This window comes from Plasmodium gaboni, chromosome 13 (genome assembly GCF_001602025.1).
Source record: "Plasmodium gaboni strain SY75 chromosome 13, whole genome shotgun sequence".
NCBI classification, from domain to species: Eukaryota; Apicomplexa; class Aconoidasida; order Haemosporida; family Plasmodiidae; genus Plasmodium; species Plasmodium gaboni.
The window spans coordinates 1,053,158-1,076,361 of record NC_031493.1 but is presented as its reverse complement, the minus strand read 5'-3'; the positions used below and the strand labels follow the sequence as shown (position 1 = coordinate 1,076,361).

The 23,204-nt window shown below is 18.9% G+C and overlaps 5 protein-coding genes and 1 non-coding gene across 6 annotated transcripts; 4 read left to right on the top strand and 2 right to left on the bottom strand.

Annotated features, from left to right (window-relative positions):
- Nucleotides 1-1,324: 1,324 nt before the first annotated feature.
- PGSY75_1329000 (DNA-directed RNA polymerase 3 largest subunit) lies at nucleotides 1,325-8,633 on the top strand (the record flags this gene model as incomplete). The annotated part of the gene is made up of 5 exons (XM_018787348.1): nucleotides 1,325-6,407; nucleotides 6,565-7,883; nucleotides 8,016-8,137; nucleotides 8,251-8,463; nucleotides 8,567-8,633. 5 exons carry the CDS (start codon nucleotides 1,325-1,327, stop codon nucleotides 8,631-8,633), a joined length of 6,804 nt encoding a protein of 2,267 aa, XP_018640090.1.
- Nucleotides 8,634-9,461: 828 nt separating this feature from the next.
- Nucleotides 9,462-10,643, top strand: PGSY75_1328900 (hypothetical protein; the record flags this gene model as incomplete). The annotated part of the gene is made up of 1 exon (XM_018787347.1): nucleotides 9,462-10,643. The coding sequence occupies one exon, from the start codon at nucleotides 9,462-9,464 to the stop codon at nucleotides 10,641-10,643; it is 1,182 nt and encodes a 393-aa protein (XP_018640089.1).
- Nucleotides 10,644-10,759: 116 nt separating this feature from the next.
- PGSY75_1328800 (transcriptional regulatory protein sir2a) lies at nucleotides 10,760-11,560 on the bottom strand (the record flags this gene model as incomplete). The annotated part of the gene is made up of 1 exon (XM_018787346.1): nucleotides 10,760-11,560. The coding sequence occupies one exon, from the start codon at nucleotides 11,558-11,560 to the stop codon at nucleotides 10,760-10,762; it is 801 nt and encodes a 266-aa protein (XP_018640088.1).
- A 1,287-nt stretch (nucleotides 11,561-12,847) lies between these two features.
- Nucleotides 12,848-13,070, bottom strand: PGSY75_1328700. Its single transcript, XR_001974550.1, has one exon. It is a non-coding gene; the product is annotated as an RNA of unknown function RUF1 (non-coding RNA).
- A 1,523-nt stretch (nucleotides 13,071-14,593) lies between these two features.
- Nucleotides 14,594-16,533, top strand: PGSY75_1328600 (hypothetical protein; the record flags this gene model as incomplete). Its single annotated transcript, XM_018787345.1, has 9 exons — nucleotides 14,594-14,641; nucleotides 14,752-14,943; nucleotides 15,062-15,137; nucleotides 15,227-15,427; nucleotides 15,526-15,615; nucleotides 15,796-15,885; nucleotides 15,976-16,109; nucleotides 16,186-16,236; nucleotides 16,324-16,533. 9 exons carry the CDS (start codon nucleotides 14,594-14,596, stop codon nucleotides 16,531-16,533), a joined length of 1,092 nt encoding a protein of 363 aa, XP_018640087.1.
- A 2,389-nt stretch (nucleotides 16,534-18,922) lies between these two features.
- PGSY75_1328500 (putative alpha/beta-hydrolase) lies at nucleotides 18,923-22,096 on the top strand (the record flags this gene model as incomplete). Its single annotated transcript, XM_018787344.1, has 1 exon — nucleotides 18,923-22,096. One exon carries the CDS (start codon nucleotides 18,923-18,925, stop codon nucleotides 22,094-22,096), a length of 3,174 nt encoding a protein of 1,057 aa, XP_018640086.1.
- Nucleotides 22,097-23,204: the final 1,108 nt, after the last annotated feature.

The window sequence follows — 23,204 nt, the reverse complement described above, 5'->3', positions numbered from 1 at the left end:
ATATATATTAAAAAAAAGAGATCTTCTTCATTATATATGTATATTTTAATTTTTCCCTATATGAAAAAATATAAGTTAAAATAATGGTTATTTAATATATATATATATATATATATATATTTATTTATTTATTTATGATTCTCATTTTTGTTGTCGTTTATATATATATATTTTTTGACGTAATTTTTTTTTAACTATATATATGAATATTAAAAGAAATATTATGATAATATAAACTTTTTAATGTCATATCTTTTACTTTTTCTTATTTTTTTATGTGATGTTGATTTATATGCCTAGGTCGAAAAAAGAAGAAGAAAAAAAAAAAAAAAAGGAAATTCATAAAATATATACTTATATATATATAATATATATATTAATAAAAATAATTACATATTATATATATTAATATATTAATAAATTTTTTACATATTTAAAATACGTACAATTAATTATATCGATGTAATATTATATATAATATATACATATATATATATATACAACATGACTTTATAGTACGTAAACATTAGATATATAGTTTTATTTAGAATTATAGATATAAATTCTTAATGTAATTTTTTTGAATTAAATTCAAGTTAGATTTGTTTCTGTTTTTAAAAGAATTTGTAATGTTAATAATTGTTTTTTAATAACTGTAAATGAAAAAAAAAAAAATAAATAAATAAATAAATAAACACAAAGGCAAACATATATATATTATATATATATATATAATATATATATATAATGTATGATGTTATGATAAAAATTTATGAAATATATATATATTTTTTTTTACATATTTTTTTCGCTTTCTTTTTATTTCTTTTTATATATATGAAGGAAATGAGAAAGAAAACATGATAATTAATAATTAGTTATTTAAAAAAAAAAAAAAAAGTAACCTATATAAATATAAACTATTATATATATATATATATATATAATATATATATATAATGACAAATATATAGGAGTTTATATAAAAGTTATATGACAGTAGAAAAAAAAAATATAATGATAGAAAAAATGTAATAATAAATATATTCTTTATAATAATAAACAAAATATATTTAATAAAAGATGTAAATGTTGTTGTAATATAGATGAATATTATATTTAGAAAGTCACATGAAGAATAAATGTTCAATGTGACACGTGTCCATAAAATTATATAATTTAATACATACAAAGAGTAATAAATATATAATAGAACATAACAGAAAATATAAATATATAAATATATAAATATATCAATATATTTATATATATATATATTTTTTTTTTTTTTTATTTACCTTTTTGTTGTATTATTTTTTTCATGATGATGAAGAAGAAAAATATCGACATAGAGGAGCTTAAAAGGCTCATTGAAGAAAGTAGCATGAAGAAAAGATTTGTAAAAGATATAAAAAGTAATTGTGAAATAAAAAGTATAAAATTTGGTATTATGAGTAAAGAAGATATAATAAAATATTCAGAAGTGAAAATAATGAATAGAGAGATGTATAAGAATAATAGTGGTATACCTTATCCTTATGGTGTTTTAGATTTAAAACTTGGAGCTCATAAAAGTAATTCTATATGTGAAACATGTAATAAAAGATTAATTAATTGTTCAGGACATTTTGGTTATATAGAATTAAATTATCCAGTATTTCATATTGGTTATTATAAATATATTATACATATATTATATTGTATATGTAAATATTGTTCAAACATATTATTATCAAAAGAAAAAATTGAATTTTATTGTAATTTAAAAAAAAAAAGTACAGATGATTCATTTTATAAAAAACATTTATTTAAAAGAATATTAAATAATTGTAAAAAAGTAAATAAATGTTATATATGTGGTAATCCACAAGGAGTTATTAAAAAAATAATAAAACCTAGCTTAGATCAATTTATGAAATTAAAACATATATTAAAAATAAAAGAAAATGGAAAAATGATTATAAAAGAAGAAGATTTAAATAGTTTATATGTTTTGAAATTATTTAAAAATATTAATCCTTATCATGTTAAATTATTAAATATAGAAAATCCAGAAAAATTAATTATTACTGCTTTATTAGTACCACCAAATACAATCAGACCATCTGTTATAATTGATGAACATGGAACAGCTGAAGATGATTTAACTTGTATTCTTTCTGAAATAACACAATTAAATAATACTATATATAATCAATGTACTAATGGATATCAAACCAATCAATTTCTAGGGAATGTCGAATTCTTACAATTACAAATTACAAGATTTATTAATAGTGATTCACCAGCAGTGTCACAATTATTAGCAACACAAAATATCTCTAAACCAGGAAGAGGAATTTGTCAAAGATTAAAAGGAAAAGAAGGAAGATTTAGATGTAATTTATCAGGCAAAAGAGTTGACTTCTCTAGTAGAACAGTCATATCACCTGATCCAAATATATCTATAGATGAAGTCGTGATACCAAAAATTATTGCCATGAGATTGACATATCCTGAGACAGTTAATAAATATAATATTGATAAATTAAAAAGGTTAATAAAAAATGGTTGTAATAAATGGCCAGGTGCAAATTATATAATAAAGAAGTCAAAAAAGGGTATTGACCCGTCTTCAGACATAAGTACCATTCATAATAATAATATTAACAATATGAATAATATGAATAATATTAACAATATTAACAATATGAATAATATTAACAATATTAACAATATGAATAATAGTAGTAATATATTTAATGTTATTAATAATTATATTAATAACAACAGTAACAATGTTAGATATAATATAAAAGATGTTAATAATAATTCGTATACTATTAATAGTAATAATACTTTAAAAGATATATCTCACATAGATAATGTGAACAATGATATAAAGAATAGTAATAATAATAATAATAATAATAGTAATAGTAATAGTAATATTTATAATAATAATATTTATAATAATAACTATAATCACACACAAGATAATGAAGAAGAAAGGAAAAATAGTCAATTCAATAAAATAAGTTTAAAATATGCAAATAAAAATCATGTTATACAACATTTAAATATTGGAGATATAGTTGAAAGACATATATGTGATGGAGATATTGTTTTATTTAATAGACAGCCATCTTTACATCGTATGTCTATTATGTGTCATAAAGCAAAAATTATGGATTACAAAACTTTTCGTTTTAATGAGTGTGTATGTTCTCCTTATAATGCTGATTTTGATGGTGATGAAATGAATTTGCATGTACCCCAAACAGAAGAAGCTCGTGCTGAAGCTTTATATTTAATGAGTGTAAAACATAATTTAATAACTCCTAAGAATGGAGAAGTTATAATAGCATTAACACAAGATTTTTTATCAGCATCTTATATAATTACGAATAAAGATACATTTTTAGATAGAGATACATTTTGTTTATTATGTTCTTATTTCTCTGATGCTTCATTATATATTGAATTACCTATTCCAGCTATATTAAAGCCAAAAGAATTATGGACAGGAAAACAATTAATTAGTGTGTTAATAAAACCAAATAAAAAAGAGAATACAATTATTAATTTTGAAATACAAGAAAGAGAATATTCTAATAAATATGGAGATTTAAAACATTTATGTGTAAATGATTCTTATGTTTGTTTTTATAAATCTGAATTAATATGTGGTTCTTTAGGAAAAAAAGTATTAGGTTCTTCAAAGTATGGTTTATTTTATTATTTAATTCATCACAATTCAAGTCATATAGCATTAAAGATTATGAATAGATTATCCAAATTAACTAGTAGATATTTTTCTAATAAAGGTATGACTATAGGTATTGACGATGTAACACCATCACCAACTTTAACTGAGAAAAAAAAAGATTTATTATTAAAAGGATATGAAAAAGTAAATAATGAAATTCTATTATATAATGAAAAGAAAATGCAAATACAACCAGGATGTACATTAGAAGAAACATTAGAAATCAAAGTAAAAAGTATACTTGATGATTTAAGAAATGATGCTGGAAAAACGTGTAATCAGTATTTACATTATTTAAACAAACCATTAATTATGTTTAATTCAGGAGCTAAAGGAGCATTAATTAATATAGCACAAATGATAGCATGTGTAGGACAACAAAATGTTGCAGGTCAAAGAATACAAAATGGTTTTATAAATAGAACATTACCACATTTCCATTTTCATTGTAAAGATTCAGAAAGTAGAGGTTTTGTACAAAACTCTTTTTATACAGGATTAAGTCCAACCGAATTTTTTTTTCATACTATGTCAGGTAGAGAAGGTTTAGTAGATACAGCTGTAAAAACAGCCGAAACTGGTTACATGCAAAGAAGACTTATGAAAGCTTTAGAAGATTTATCAATTCATTATGATTATTCTGTAAGATCATGTGATAAACAAATAGTACAATTTATATATGGAGATGATGCATTAAATCCTTCTTATATTGATAATAATAATACATATCTTGATCAGTTTGATAAAGTATTTGATCATATTGTATCTATATCATCTAGTCATTTGTTATTATCTTATAAAAATCAAATACCTCACTTGGATAATATACAGCCTAAAAATAAAACAATTAATAATAAATGGGATAAAAATAGAAAATGTGATAGTAATATCAAATGTGATAGTAATATCAAATGTGATAGTAATATCAAATGTGATAGTAATAATTATTATGTCCATAACGAATCATGTGTTATACATAATATTATTAACAGACTGGTTTCAAATAATATTGTAGAAGAAGATCTATTCATACCTTTACAACATGATGAATTCTTAGTTAAAAAAATTATGGAATATTCTCCAAATATGGAATGTAATTATCAAGATATTATCACTAGTTTAGATTTAAATAAAAATATTCCGTTTATACATGATCAGGAGGAAAATGATTCTTCTTCGAAGCTTTGTATAGAAGAACATATAACTATTAATAATACATGTAATGATAATAATAATATATATATTGAACAAATGGAAATGAAAAAATTATATAAAAATAAAAGAAAAGAAAAACAATCATTTAAAACAACAATAACAGATATACATGAAGATTCTCAAGGATGCATCAACAAAGTCATAACAAATAATGCATGGAGTGCCTCAGATAAAAAAAAAGAAGAAATCTATCATTGTAATGATCATATTCAATATGATGATAATATTTCATGTGATTATATAAAATGTACAGATATACAAAACAAACATCATTTACTTAACCATCAGTTGTCTTTAATACAAAATAATGTCATATTACCACCTAATGATTATCATTCCATCTATCATTTTGTAAATGAATATAGAAATGTTGTCGAAATAAAAAATTTGATCGATAAAAAAAAAATTTTCCTGAACAATTCAGAAAAAAAATTGGTACAGTCTAAATATAACAGCATGAGTAAAAACTTAAAAAAAAAAATCCAGATAATTAATAATATATATAGAAATGAAAAGAAGAAATTAAATCGATGGAAAACTAAAATGGACAATCATGATGATTATTGGTCATCTGATCAGGATTCTGTGATTGTAAAGAAAATTATAAAAATAAAAAATAAAGAAAAAAGAATATATCATCCCAAAGAAGAAAAGGAAATTATTGATATAAATAATTATAAACTCACAACAACTAATAATAATAATGATAATGATAATAATGATGATAATAATAATAATGATGATAATAATAATAATGATGATAATAATAATAATGATAGTAATAATAATAATAATATTGATGAATTTACAACAACTATTCATATAGGTGATAAAAATAATGACTTCTCTGAAGAATTTTTTTATAATATAAATGAAAATGATATATTATATCATAATAAATATTATAGACAAATATTTAAAAATGTAATTGGTTTTGTTAGTGTTTTTGAATATGTAGAATCATACAAACAACATTATATTTTATTTCCATATGAAATAATAAAATGGACTAGCTTTTTATTAGAATATTTAACAGATATCATTCCTACTAATATATTTCTTCATACGAAATTATCTAAAAAAGAAAAACCAACTCATCAAAAAAATACGGGGAAAATGAAAATATATATGGAAGAAATAAAAAAATGGTTATTTATTAAAGCTATAAATATATATAAATATTTTAGTTTTAAAAAATCTATTGAATTAATCAAAAAAAATGATTATTTTAATTATATTATTAAAAATTATGATATATCACATAGATATATTATTCATAATTATTCTTTTATTAATTTAAAACAGTTATATCTTTTTATCTTTTTTAATATATATAAATATTTTAAATATATATCTACACCCGGTGATGCTGTAGGTTCAATATCAGCTCAGTCCATTGGTGAGCCCGGAACACAAATGACATTGAAGACTTTTCACTTTGCAGGTACTTACAAAAATTAAAAAAATAAATAAATGCCAAATGTTTGTAATGGGTTAATAATTCCAACATTGTGTATATTACATATATATATATATATATATATATATTATATATATATATTATATATATATGTATATTTTATTTTATTTTTTTTTTTTAGGTGTGGCTAGCATGAATGTGACATTAGGTGTTCCTAGAATAAAAGAAATAATTAACGCATCTAACAGTATTCAAACACCAATATTAAACATCCCTTTAGAAGTGAACGATAATTATAATTTTGCTTTAATGATGAAATCTAAATTAGAAAAGACAACAATACGTGATATTTGTATGTATATAAAAGAAGATTATACTAGTCGAGGTGTATTTCTATCTGTAAAATTTAATGAAGAATTAATTCAGAAGCTTTTTCTAAATATCAATGCATACAATATCAAAGATATTATATTAAAACAAAGTCATATTAATAAAATAAAAATTAATAAAATACATATTAATGTAATAAATAAATACAAATTACATATTTCTTTAAAAAATGATGAATTTATATTTTTTCAAATGGAATCCTTAAAAAAGGGTTTACTAGATCTATTGATTTATGGAGATAAAGATATTAAAAGATGTATCATAAAAAAAGAAGATATTGAAGTAACAGATAATGAAGATGAAATATGTGATGATATGGGTGAGTATTATAATGTTTCTCAAGGCACAGAGTTATATGAAAAAACAGATAATAATAAAGACGAAAACAATATTGCTATTCGTGTTAAGAAAGAAGAAAGTGATGATAATCTCGAGAAGAGAGAGAATATTATTCATATGCCAGAAAAGGATAGCGTTGTTAGTGAATTGAAGAGTGAAAAAAAAAAGTATGTTGAGGAGGATAATAAAATTGATGATAATATAATTGATGATAATATAATTGATGATAATATAATTGATGATAATATCATTGATGATAATAAAATTGATGATAATATAATTGATGATAATAAAATTGATGATAATATAATTGATGATAATATAATTGATGATAATAATAATAAAATTGATGATAATAATAATAAAATTGATGATATTAACAATGATCGAAACAATCTTAATGACAATGGTAGCATATTAGAAAATGTCGAAGAACATTTTTTAGAAAGGTTAAGATACAAAATAAAAGAAAAAAATTCTAAAAAAGAAAATATAAATAAAGAACCCAACCTTATAAATTTAGACACTATAAATTTAGATACATTAAACTTTGACGAAATAAATGTACATGATATTAATAATGAGAAAATCGAATTTTATGATGAGAATTTAAATATATGTCATGGAAACAAAAAACATATTCAAAAAAAAAAGAAAAAAAAAACTGTATACTCAATATTAGTAGAAGGAAATTCATTGAATTATGTTCTTGGTTTAGAAGGTGTTGATTTTAAGCACATCATTTCTAATCATGTCATAAACGTTTTTCAAGTAATTAACACAAAACGGAAGATACATATGTAAATATATGTATATATGTATATGTATATATATGTATATGTATATATATATATATATATATATATTTGTAAAATATTCTTTATATTTTATTTTTTTTCTTAGGTTTTGGGTATAGAAGCAGCCAGAATAACAATAATAAATGAAATTAAAAAATGTGTAGAAGCTTATAGTATTGATATAGACATTAGACACATTATGCTCCTAGCCGATATTATGGCCTTTACGTTAGTTTATTTAAAGATATATATATATATTTATTTATTTATATATCCTTTTAGTTAGCTACATTTTTATATCTTCTCATATTATTTTATTTTATTATTTTTTTTTTTTTTAGTGGAGATATTTTAGGTATAAACAGGTTTGGAATACAAAAGGCTCGACAGAGTACCTTAATGTTAGCATCTTTTGAAGAAACCAATGAACATTTATTTGTTTCATCATTTTTTAAAAATGTGGATGAAATAAATAATATAAGTGAGAGTATAATTGTAGGAAAAAACATACCTATTGGAACTGGAGCCTTTCAACTTCTTTATGATTATAAATTGTAAGTTTGAAAAGAAAAAAAAAATATATATTGTTCATAGTATGGATATTATAAGAATATTATATATATATATATATGTATGTATTTTTTTTTTTTTTTTCAGTGAGAAGGAAACAAAAAATTTAACACTCCTCGAAAGGGCAGAAAGAGAAACAGCAATAGATTATTAAAGATATCCTATATATATATATATATATATAAATATATATATATATTGTTTTAATTAATTATTATTTTATTTTTTTATATATATATTTTTTTAAACAATATAATTAATTGTATATATTTTAATTAACGAAATATTTTATTTTATAAATCTATTATTTATTTATATGATTAATATATGACAATCCATGGAGATTGTTTTATAATTTATTAAATTGTTATATTATATTATATATATATATTATATATATATATTATATATATATATATTTTTTTTTTTTATAATGTTATTATATTTCTTGTCAATTTTTTTTTGTTGAATCAACATTTTTTTTATATAAAACACAACCCTTTTGTATAAAATAAAATAAAAGAATATATTTATAAGAATATGCACCTATATTTAAAAAAAAAAAAAAGAAGAAATTATATGTATATATATATAATATATATATATATATAATATGTATATATAAATATATATTATAAATAAATGTTTAGTCATATATACATACACAAAATTTTAATATATAATTAAAAATATCTTTATTTTCTTCTTTTTTTTTCTTGTATTTTAAATGTTATGGCAAAATGAATAAGTATCTAAAAAACTGAAATATAAATAAAAAAAGCTTGATACTGAAAATAAAAACAATATTATATATATAAGAAGATATATATAAAAGTAATAAATGTATATAGGAATATGTACATATAATATATATATATATATTTATATGTATGTTTTAAAAAAAGAGAATCCTTTATATTAAAAAGCATATTATTTCTTATATATTTATATAATATTTACATTTATTTAATTTTACTTACGGATGACCGATTATAAAGTAGCATCTGCCTGCATTGAGGAGCTGAAAGAAATTTGTAGTGAATTACTAAATGCTAAAGAAGAAGAAGTATTCAATAAGCTTAGTTTATATGACGAATTTGAAGAGAAAATAAAAAAAATACAACCAATAATAACAAGAATTAGAATAAGAAGAAATGAAACTAATGAAGAAAAAAAGATATATGGAGAAAAGATGATAAAAAATGTTGATATTTTATTAGAAAGGTTTGATATATTATATAATATATATGAAGAAGAATTGACTGTATTTAAAGAAAATTATGAAATTGAAAAAAATAGAAGAATTGAAAAAAAGTTATTAGAAGAAAAAGAAAAAGAAAATAATGAAAAAGAATTACTTAATAGAGGAAGATTAAAAACACAATTAGAACAAGAAGAGATTTTAAAAAAGAATTTAGAAAAAGAAAATTTACTAAAAAAAGAACAAGAAGAATATAATAATAAAATGAATAGAATAGAAACTATGAAAACCATAATTAAAGAGAAATGTTCTTTTTTATATGACGAAATATCAAATGCATGTAATAAATATGAAACTATTAAATATATTTATACACAATTAAATGGAAATAATGTTAATATTAATAATATATATACAAATATTATAAATGATAATGAAAATGAACTTTTATTAAATAATTCTATATATTTTATTGATTGTATATATATGATTTATAAAAATAATGAATTCAAATTATTTAAAGAAGCATTAAAAAATTTAATAGAATATTTAGAAGAATTAGTTAAAAATATAGATAACCAACAATTAAAATTAATTAATCTTATGAATAAAACTTTTCAAAAAAATATACTTTCAAAAAAAGGTATCTTATTTTTATTTATTTTAATTGGTTTTGTTTTAAAAAAAACAGATGAAATTTTACCAATATTAAAAAATATAAATACAGATATTAATAACGAAAATATATATATTTATTTAGAAGAACCTAATATTACAACTAATTATGATCAATGGATATTATGGTTCCAGCATATACAAAAATGTGTCACCATACTATGTACCTTTTTTAGACATATACATAAATTTTCTGATATCCCAGATGATGAAAAAATAAAATCCATATTTTTATATTTAAAAGAAAAGTTTTCAAATGAACAGAATGTATCCACATTAGGAACATGAAATATAAAAAAAATTAAAAAATTAAATGAAAATAAATAAATAAATATATATATATATGTGTACATATATATGTATTTATATATGTACGTGTGAGCTACATTAGTGTCATATTTTTTTCACTTGACCCCTTTTAATATATTTGCCACTTTAATTAATTCACTAAATTTTGCACACACATGATAATCAGACATTTTGTTTGTTATATATGTTTTGGATATATTAATTTCCACAATTTTTTTTTTTTTCTTACAAGCGAAATGACACAAATTAGTAGCTGTTGATACTGTTGATGATGTACCAATTACTAAAAGTAAATCACATTTTGTTATTTCTTCCTCTGCTTCTTTTAAAAGATCTGATGAAACAACCTCTCCAAATAATATAATGTTCGGTTTAAATATTCCTCCACAAGGACATTCAGGTGGTAACTGATGCATAAAATGAGATGTTTTCTGTAACATTATTTTATTTAATTTTACTATTTTATTACATGTACAACATACTGCTTCAAATACATTCCCATGTAATGATATAACTTTTGTATTCCCACTTGCTTCATGTAATCCATCGACATTCTGTGTTATTACTGATTTTAAATAACCCAAACTTTCTAAAGTTGATAAAGCTGCATGACCATTGTTTATTTCTATTTCATAATCAGATGATATATCTCTTATTACTTCCCATATCTTCTCAGGATACTTCCAGAAACCCCATATAGTTCCATATATTCTTGGGTCATACTTACTCCATATCGAATTCGATGACCCTCGGAAACTTGGGATGTTACTTTCTGCAGATGTACCTGACCCTGTTAAGGCAACGACGTGTTTGCACTTTTTTATTATTTTGGCTAGCTCCTCCAAAGTAATACTTTGTGTGTCTTTTTTCAAAAAAGAAATCATTAAATTACCCATAATATATAATTATTTTAATGCTATCAATTATATGTTATATATATATATATATATATATATATATTTTACATATATATATTTTTTTTATTCATATTATACATGTATATATATATATATATATATATTTTTGTGCATTGATTGTACTTTCTGGGATTATTAAATAATAGCAATATTATTCTACTTTATTTTTCATGTTAATATTTATAAAAAATATGTAAATTTTTTTTAGAAAAAGAAAAGCACGAAACAAAGTTTTTTCTTTTTTTTTTTTTTTTTTTTTTTTTTTTTTTTTTCAATACGATACACAAGTGTTAAATTTGAAAAAATTATGTTAATAGCTTATAAGTTGTAATATAAATTTTAATAACTTCAGAAATAAAAAATATATATTAATATACAATTATAAATGTAGTGTTTTGAAAAATAGCAGCGTCTTAATAAATTATATAGAAGGGTGTAACATTATAAATCTTTTAATTATAAATATATGTATTATTTTAATATTTTCATAACAAATATTATATCATATGAATTATATATTTTACACAATTTTTATAAAAACAATGGAAAAAATAAAAACCCTTGTAATATTTGAACAAAAGGACCTTCTAATACGATAAATTATATAAAATATATATATATACATATGTGTGCGTGTATATATATATATATATTATATTATAATGTTAAATATCCATTTATTATATTTGTTATAATATTATCTTTTTGTTGTTTTACTACGTAAATATATTTTTAAAATAATTTTATGAATTTTTTCTTTTTTTTTTTTTTAATATAATTATATGGACATTTATATAATATATATATTTATTTAAAGAAATTAAATGGACAATGAGGAGGAAGAATAATTATATATATATATATATATATACATATTATGCACCTTCCTGTTTCATATTTTTTTAACGCCTTTAAATATATACACATAATAGTTAAGAGATTTATTGTAAAAAAAAAATATACAATAATATTACAATGAATATTAGTATGTCTTATAATATTGTGGTATATTCATTTGAAGAGATAAAATAGTAGCAAACATATTATAAATTTATTTTATATCAGTTATATTTTTATGCTTTCAATGTGCATAGAATATTAAATGAAATTATAATTTTTCATAATTCCCAAAAAAAAAAATAAAACAAAATAAAAAAATAAATAAATAAATACCTTTTTGAAGTTGAGAGAATAATACATGTAAATATTAGATATACATACACATATATAATATTTAATTTATTTACAAATTTTTTATTATTTTTATTTTTGTTCCTCTCCGTTTTGTTACGGCAAAATCAACACTACTTAACAAGAAGCTGCCCTAATATGGGCGTTGAAAATACCGGGAATATGAAGAGAAATATCAATACAACTTTTATTTTGAGAAAATAAAAAATTGAATGATAACTTAATTTAGGTTAAAAAATAAATAACGATAAAATATTCAAAAAAAAAAAATTAAATCGTTGAGTGTAATTTAACCATATAAATATGTTTTTTTTTAATCATGTTTAATATTTTAAATCTTTTTATATATTTATTCTTTTTTCTTATTAACATAAATATATTATACATATATATATATATATATATATATATATATATATATGTAATATTTTCTTTTTGTTTATGTATATTAATTAAATACTAAAAAATATTCATTTTTAACTATGTATATTTTTTAATATCAAAAACGTACCTATCGTTATTAAAGTTAATAAATAATAATGTAAAAATTTATTATACATATATATATTATTAATATGTAATATACTTATTTTATAAAATTATTCATATATAAATTATTTTTTAAAATGATATAAAATATATATTAGTTTTTAAGAATTTATATTTACAAAATGTTATATATATATTATATATATATATATATATTATATTTTTATTAACATTCATCTTTTTTAATTTTTTTTTTTTTTTTTTTTTTTTTTTTTCTTAAATATAAAGATTATTTATATTAACATATTATAATATATAAGTTATAAAGAATAACATCATCCTTTTTTTTTTTATTAAAAATTAAAAAAATTAATTATTTAATATTAATATTTATATATGTATACATCATAAAAAAAAAAAAAAAAAAAAAAAAAAAAAAAAAATGTATTTTAATATATATATATATATAAATATATAGATAAATTTTATGATTTATATTACAATAAATATTTTTATCTCTACTTAATGAACCTTAAAATAGAGATAAATATAGGAAAAAAAAAAAGTTAAATACCTTCTTTATTTTATAAAAATATTTTAAGAGATTTTAATTTAAAAAAATTCCAAAACCTAAAATAATTTGATGATTTATAAATTATATAAAAATAAAATGATTTATGTTATGTAATTTTTTGTAAGATGAATTTATTATTTAAAGGTTTATTTTGAAATGTTTAATATTGTTATAATATATATATATATATATATTATATATTGATGACTTAGTATAAATAAATATTATTAAATAGTAATTAGGGTGTAGATATATAAATTATAATAATAATAAATATACTCCTTAAAATGTTGTTGTATGTACATTTTAAATGTTCATTTTAATGAAATGTAATTATATTTCACTTTATTTTTTAAGATTTATAATATTCGTTATAAATCACAATAAATATATAAATTATATTTTATATGTTGTTCATTTTTCAAAAATGAAAAATATGAAAATATAAAAAATGCTAAAGCCCAAAAATAACAAAAATTAAAGTATATAATATAACTATAATATATTTTTTATTAATAGTTTATTTTATTATTTTTTTCCACTACACCTCAAAAAGTAAACAATTTCTTTTTTTGTTTCATATAAAACATTATTTTCCTTTTTTTCTTTATACACATTAATGATTCAATAAAAAAAATCGGTCTTATTTCAGGATATATTCATTCCTATTAAATTGGTCTTATTTTTTTTTTTTTTTTTCAAATATACAACTGGTATATATTATATATCACCTTGTTATTTTATTTTCTTTTGTTAAAATGGAAGATGAAATTTTAAAGGCTTTAACTAATAGAGAAATAAAAAAGGTCAAATAAAAAAAAAAAAAAAAAATTGGTGTATATATATATATATATATATATATTTTTGAATGACCCTTTTAAAATTTATATTAAATATTTAATTTATAATTTAATAGACAATATTAGATAAAGCTAAAAATATTATATCTCAAAGGAAAACAAATATAATTGAAAAAAAAAAAAACACCTTTGCAAATGAAGAGAATATAATAACACCACTTGCCTTATGTGATAAAAAAGAAAATGTAGGAAATATAAACGTGGCGTTTTTTAATCTACAAGATTTTTGCCTTAAATATTCAAATACGGTTTCTGAAAATGAAATAAAATAAATAAATAAAAGAAGATATCGAAAAAAAAACAATCTTATATGTAAATATGAATTTTTTTTTTTTTTTCATGTTTCCTTTTGCAAATTATTTTTAGTGCAAAATAAATGATCTGAATTATGAAAATATTGAATACGAATTAATTATATCTTTTATAAGCACCTTTAACAATGGTTTGTAAAATATATATATATGTATGTATGGTTTTATTTTTTGATTTGTCTATTTATCACAGATAAATAATATTTTATATTTTATATAGAACTGAAATATCAATTAAAATCACATAATATGAATAAGAAAGGACATAAAGAAGAAAATGATATTATCCATAATATGGTCAAAATATTTATGGATAAGCTTATTTATTATTGTACAAATCCTATTATTTTTTTAATGCAAAAAAATGATAGTAATAGCTTATTTGATAAAGAAATTAAAAACCATATTAATATATTTATTAGTAGGACCTACAATTCAACAAAAAAAAAAAAATTTTAAATAAAAATAATATGAAAGAGAAAAAAAAATATATTTTTTTAATATTTTATTCTTTAACAGAACAAGTAGAACAAAACAGTGATACAAATATATTAATTAATAATTGTATAAATGAATTATTAGGAAAAATTTTCTATTTCATACCAGATCGTAAAATATTATTTCTACAAAAAGAATATAGATATATGTTTTGTTTTATTATTATTATTTTTTTTTTTTTTATTTATTAACTATCTATAAATATATTATTATTTTGCACACACACACAAAAAATAATTACCTGGCTTTTGGCTATTTTTTTTTTTTTTTTTTTTTTTTTTTTTTGGAAAGCTAATGATATGGCTAGCTGGGTTTCCAGGCAAGCTCTTGTCGATCTGCTAAAAATTATAATCGACGAGAATGAAAACAGGAATGAACTATGTAATAATTAATGTAAATAAATAAATATATATATATATATATTACTTTTATACCCTTTATATTATTTTATTTATTTATTTATTTTGATAGGTATTGTATATGCATCCGATTTAATAGAAAAAAATTACGAGAACTTGGATTTCTTCCAAGTTGATAATGTTACTGTTCTAATTGAAATAATTCAATATGCGATTATTTATTTAGTAGAAAAGAAATATGAAGTGGTATAAAATTATTTACATATATAAAGATATGTATATATATATATATTTGTTTGTTTATTTATTTTTTGTCTTACAGAAAAGTTTTCCGATTGGAAATGAAGAATGGTTTGAGCACTTTAAAAGACTAGTATGACAAAATATACACATATATATATATATATATAATTATTTAAAATATCAATTTTATAAATTCTATATTTTCATGTTTATATAGCTAATATCATTAAAGAGTTGCAAATGGAAAATTTTTTTAAACCAGCTAATTGTTATAGAAACTTTTCTTTATGATAAAAAAAGAGAACATCTAAAAAAATCGTTTAACGAGTTATATAAACATCAAATAGAGCTTTCCTCAATTAAAGGAAATGCATATTCAAAATGGTTTAAAATTGAAATGCCCTTATCAGTTAGTTTATTCAAATAAATTTTATCTCTAGCCAAATAAAAAGAAAAAGAAAAATTTACATTTTATCAATAATGAACTGTATAATTAAAAGTCTTATATATATATATATTTTTTTTTTTTCTTTTAATCGAAAAAATTTCCTTATGACTATATATATATTCACCTACATAAAGTACATAATACTGATGTTATTCGAATCGAATGAAGAAAAATTTGCTATCATCATAGCCAAAAATAAAAATAAAATAAAATAATAAAATAAAATAAAAATAATAAATTATATTTATATATTAACAAAAGATAAAAGTAATTAATAAAAAATATAAACTTACCTAGTTTCATAAAAATAGTCATTTATAAGTCTTATTTGTAGTTACCCTAACACACACAACATAAAAGAAAAATATATATATATATATATATATATGCATGTATAGATAAAAGCATTGTTGTTCTATATTTATATAGGTAATTAGTTTATTTATTTTATAACTTTTTTTTTTTCTTTTTCTTTTAATTTTCTTCACGCCCTTAAAAATAATATATAAAATAAACAACCAAACCAAATATATATAGAAAATAGAAAAGGATAAAAAAAAAAAAAAAAAAATTAAATTTATTATTAATATATATATATATATATATAACATATACAACTATAATTTTATAACTTTATTTTAATAAAAAAATTTTAGTATAATTTAAATAGAACTTTATTTTAAAAGTATTAAGTATTTTTTTATATAAATATATAAAGTAAACCATAAAAAAAAAAAAAAAAAAAAAAAAAAAAAAGGTACACAACAGGGTATTTATTAAAATATAATTATGAACTTAATTTTTTTATATTTTAAAAAAAATATAATCCAAATATTAGAATAAGTATATTTATTTTCTCGAGTTAATAAAAATATATTTCTTCATATTAAATATATATATATAATAAGTGGTACAAGTTATTAAATTTATAAATATAAAAAATATAAATATATTAATAGTATTATATAATATAACGTTTAAAATTAGTTTATTTTTATATTTGTAAAATTAAAATAAAATAGGAATAATATTAACACATATATTTATATATATCTTATTTTCCCATAATATTTATTTTACATGTTTAAACATCGGAAAAAGTAAAAAGTAGATTATAACATTTTTAAGTGTATAAATATATATATATATTAAAAAATAGAAAAGGAAAGAAAAAGAACTGTAATATTAATATATATATATATATATATATATATATAGAAAGATTTATTATTTTAATTTATATATATATATAATTTCATTTTCTTTGTAAATTTCTTGTATGTGAATTTTTTTTTAGGATTCTCCATTTTATCATGTATATATAATAGTATATAGTATCTTCCAAATTAACAATGAAAAAATTATATTCTCCTTTATATTCATAATTTTTTTTTTTATTTATTTTTTTTTGAGCTTTTTTTTTGAGCTTTTTTTTGGAATATTATTTTAAAAATATATACCAATATATAATATATACATATATATATACGTGTAAATTTATTGTTTGTTTATTTGTTTGTTTTTTTGTTTGGTTTAAGCTTTATTTGAAATCATATAATTTTTTATTGCTTTATTTTAAAAGTAATTTCTTACCTACTAAAAATGTATATATTATATTACATTTTATTATTGTAATTTATATATATATTTTATTTTTGGAAATTTGTAAATTTTCTTTTGAAAGAAAAAAAAAAAATTATTAGGATAATACATTCTATGTGTTGGATAATTGGAATAATATTATATATTATATATTTATATCTATATCTATATATATCTATATATATATAAAGTAAAAAAATAAAATTATAAATATGGAAAATTTAAAATATAATATATACTTTAAAAATACTATAATTCATCTTTATTAGTGTTTATATATATATATATATAATATATAATATTTTTATATAATATAAAGCATATATATATTTTTATTTTAATATTATATATATATACACATGAACATTTTATTTTGTATAAAAAAGAAAAATAAAAAAATAAGATTTATTTTTTAACTGACATGTGTATATATATATGTAATATATTTTGTACATGTAATATTTGTCTTTCTCTTTAAATTTTTTTTTTTGATTTATATTTTAAAAGTACAAGTTAAAAAAAAAGTATATTGACGATATACATACGACATTATATATAATTTATATGTTAAATATTGTCATGTATTGGTAAATTATATATATATGATACATATATGCACCCACACATAATTATATATATATATATTATAATACAGTGTATAAAGGTTTTATTAATTTATTTAAATTTTATAAAAGGAGAAAAAAAAATTAATAAGAAAAAATCTTGTGTATTTTAATTTTATATATGCGTGTATAAGCTCTATCAAATGGCTCTAGGAAAAGGTAAAGAAAATATATCGGCAAAAGATACATGTAATGATGAAGATAATACAAATAAGAATTATTTTATTGATGTTATAAAAAGGTTGAATAGGAATGATAATAAGAAATATTATTTGAATGAAGAAAATAAAACAGAGATCCAAAATGCAGAAACAAAATTTAAGAATAAGTTAAATGAAGAAAAATATAAGAAAGATGATTATATAATATATGATGATGGAAATCCAGAAATTCAATTTTTTACAAATAAACATAAATTAAAAATAGCTAGATATTCTTGGAAAGCAGAAAATCCGAAAGCATATGTTTTTGCCTTACATGGTATCACATCTCATTTGAGGAATGAATATTTGAATTATTATGGCCGTCCTATGTGGGTTCAAAAAAGGGATGAAGATAATAATAATAATAATAGTAAACCGAGTGAAAATAATAATAATAATAATAAACCGAGTGAAGATAATGATAAACCGAGTGAAGATAATAGTAAACCCAGTGATGATAATAATAATAATAAACTGAGTGAAGATAATAATAATAATAAACTGAGTGAAGATAATAATAATAATAAACTGAGTGATGATAATAATAATAATAAACTGAGTGATGATAATAATAATAATAATAAAGTGAGTGAAGATAATAATAATAATAATAAAGTGAGTGAAGATAATAATAATAAACCCAGTGATGATAATAATAATAATAATAATAATAATGAACCCAGTGATGATAATAATAATAATGTGAGTAATGAGAATAACCACGATTTAGATAATTATACAAACGAATTGAAGGAGTCTGGAAACAATAATGATGATTCTATCATTAAAGATAATGTAACAAATACAATTAGTGATGAACAGCATGAAGATAATGTAGGTGTAGATATTAATAAGCACATAGAGATAGCTCATGAAAAATGTAAGAGCATAGAAGAAAAGAGCGAACTAAATATAAATATAGAAAAATATCCATCCACATTATTAAGAAATAAAGGAAATGATAACAATAATATGGAATATGAAAATTTAAGAAAAAACAGTTTAATAAAAAGTAAAGGATCATATTCTATGAATAATGAGACTGAGAAATCTGTATTAAACGAAGGAGATATATATGAAACGACATCATCCTTATCATGTAGTTCATCCGAATTAATGGATAAAAAAACATTAGAAAAGAAATTGACGAAATTTTTATCATGTTCTTCTTGTATGTCAAATTATAATGAAAATCCAAATGGTTTAAATAATGATAAAAGATTAGGAACAGGTTCAGATAATGAAATGAATAGTGATGATGATATGATGGTAGATGATGATAATGTATTATTAATAGATGAGAATTATAATAGTAGTAATAGTAACAATAATAGTAATAATAGTAAAAATAGTAATAATAGTAAAAATAGTAATAATAGCAAAAATAGTATTAATAATAATAATAATTATTATTACGATGGATGTAATGACAAAACAGTTTATTATTGCTCTATATGTGGAGTTGTTTGTAATTATTGTAATTGTGGAGAACGTACTTTATCATATAAAAATAGTTGGATAGAAAAATTAAATGAAAATAATTTTTCTTTTTTCGGTATTGATAATCAATCACATGGATTATCAGAAGGATCAAGAAATCAACGATGTTTTGTTGAAGATTTTGAACATTTTATATCAGATGCAATACAAGCATTAGAAATATTTATAAATGAATGGAAAGAAAAAAATGAAATGAAACCTATAATAATAATGGGATTATCTATGGGTGGTTGTATAGCATTAAGAACATTAGAAACTATTAATAGATTAAATAAAGAATGGAAATCATATGTAAAATGTTTAATACTTGTATCTCCAATGATTAGCTTAGGAAAACAAAAAAGTAAAATATCTAATAAACTTTTAATTTCTGCAACAAAATTTCTAAAATTTTTCTTTCCTCTTTTAAAAGTTAATGTAAAAGAAAGTAATGCAAAATATGCATGGATAAAACATGATTCTGAAATTGATCCTTTTCAATATTGTGGGCCTCTAAACATTAAAATAGCAGCTGAATGTGTAAGTGCAGCTGATAATTGTTTAAAATATCACACATTAAAATATGTAGAAGAAAGTGATACCGATATTATGGTTATTCAATCAAAACATGATTGTATTGTGGACCCTTCAGGAAGTATTGATTTTATGAAAAAAATGCTACGCCTTTATAATAAAAAGGAAGAAAAAAGATTAAAAAATAAAAATAAAAGGTATAGTAAAAAATGTGGTCAAACGGATATTTATGGTACTAAGGAGGATAAGCAAAAATTAACAACAGTTCACACAGTGCAAAATAATGATAATAATAATAATAATAATGATATTGTTACAAGTTTTCAAAGTGACCTTATTTCAAAAGATACAGATAATACAACAAATAATTCATTTATGAATACACCCTGTATAAATAATGAAAAAGATAACACCATAAATAATAATGAAACGGATGATCAAAATGGAAAAACCTTAAACGATGGAAACTTAACAAATAATAATACTATGATGATGATGACCATCAATGATGATAATAACAATGAAAATTCTGAAATTAATATTAATAAAACTAATAAAAATGATGATGATAATAATAATAAAACTAATAAAAATGATGATGATAATAATAATAAAACTAATAAAAATGATAATGATAATAATAATAAAACTAATAAAAATGATAATGATAATGATAATAATAAAGGAGATATGCAAGGTACCAATTATCAAACCCTAAATAATAATGAGGGGAAAATCGAAATACATAAATTAATGCAATCATATGAAAAAGCAGATTATGCACAAGCTAATTCATACAATTCTTTAGATTACTCACATCAGACATCTAGTAAATTTTTTGAAAACTCATATATTAAATTATCAAAAATAAATATTTTTAAAAATGAAAAAGAATTATGGAATCCTTTTGACCATGGACACTATAAAAATTTTATATTAAAAAAAAATAACAAAAATTGTCAACTTACAAAAGAACAAGACAAATATAAAAAATTGAGTATTTATATTTTAAAATATGGTTGTCATACCTTACCTGGAGAACCAGATACTAAATCAAGTGCTAATATTTTAGTTAACTGGTTAAATAATATATTTCAATAAATATTTGTATGTAATAATATGAATAATTATTCTATTAACCGTGTTGCACGATAAATAAATATACATATATATATATATATATATATATATACATTTATATATATGTATATTTATTTATTTATTTTTCCTCCCCTCCCACACCCTCTATCTATTCTCGTGATAGTACTTAATTGTAAATGATTCAAGAATTCTTTAACTTTCTTTTTGTATTTAACATATTTTCTAACCAGCCCGCTCCCCCCCCAAAATTAGGGATATATTTAAATGGAAACAAATAAATAAATAAATATATATATATATATATATATATTTTATTTATATTTTAAAAAATTCTTTTTGTTGTTGCCGTTTAATGAATGTTATATATAAATTTTACTTCCATTTTGTGTGTACCATATATTATTATACCTTTTTGTATTTAAAAAAAAAATTTTTTTTTTTTTTTTTTGTATAGTAATATATAGATGTACCTTTTTTATAAATATTTCTTATTCATTTTTTTTCATTTTTTTTCTTTTTTATTTTTTGATTATTATTATTTGAAAAAACTAAGAAATTTTTATACAGCATACAATAATATATTTATATTTATTTATTTATATAACAAGAAAATTTTCCATTTCTCATTTATTTTTTTTAAACTATAATACTGAGTAGAAATATATGTGTACATTTTTATATATTATTTTTAAAATTGTATATATATTTTGAAAGGCACTAACTATTATTATTATTATTGTTATTTTGTTTTTATTATGAATAAATATAAGCATGAAAAAAAAAAAAAAAAAAACATAAAATTTTTTTATATTATATATATATAATATATATATATATATAACTTCAAGGCATGACAAAATGAAGATGATGTATATTTTTATATTAATCATCTTTGTGTAAGATTATTATGAAAAATAAATAAAAAAAAAATTACTTTCTATATATAAATAATTTAATTTTTACATAGATGTTGAAATATATGATCTTATAATTTCAATTTTAATGAAATAACCATGGTGTAATAACTCATTTAATCTTTCTCTTCATTAAATTATATGTATAAAAAATTATATATATATATATATATATATATATATAATATTTTTAA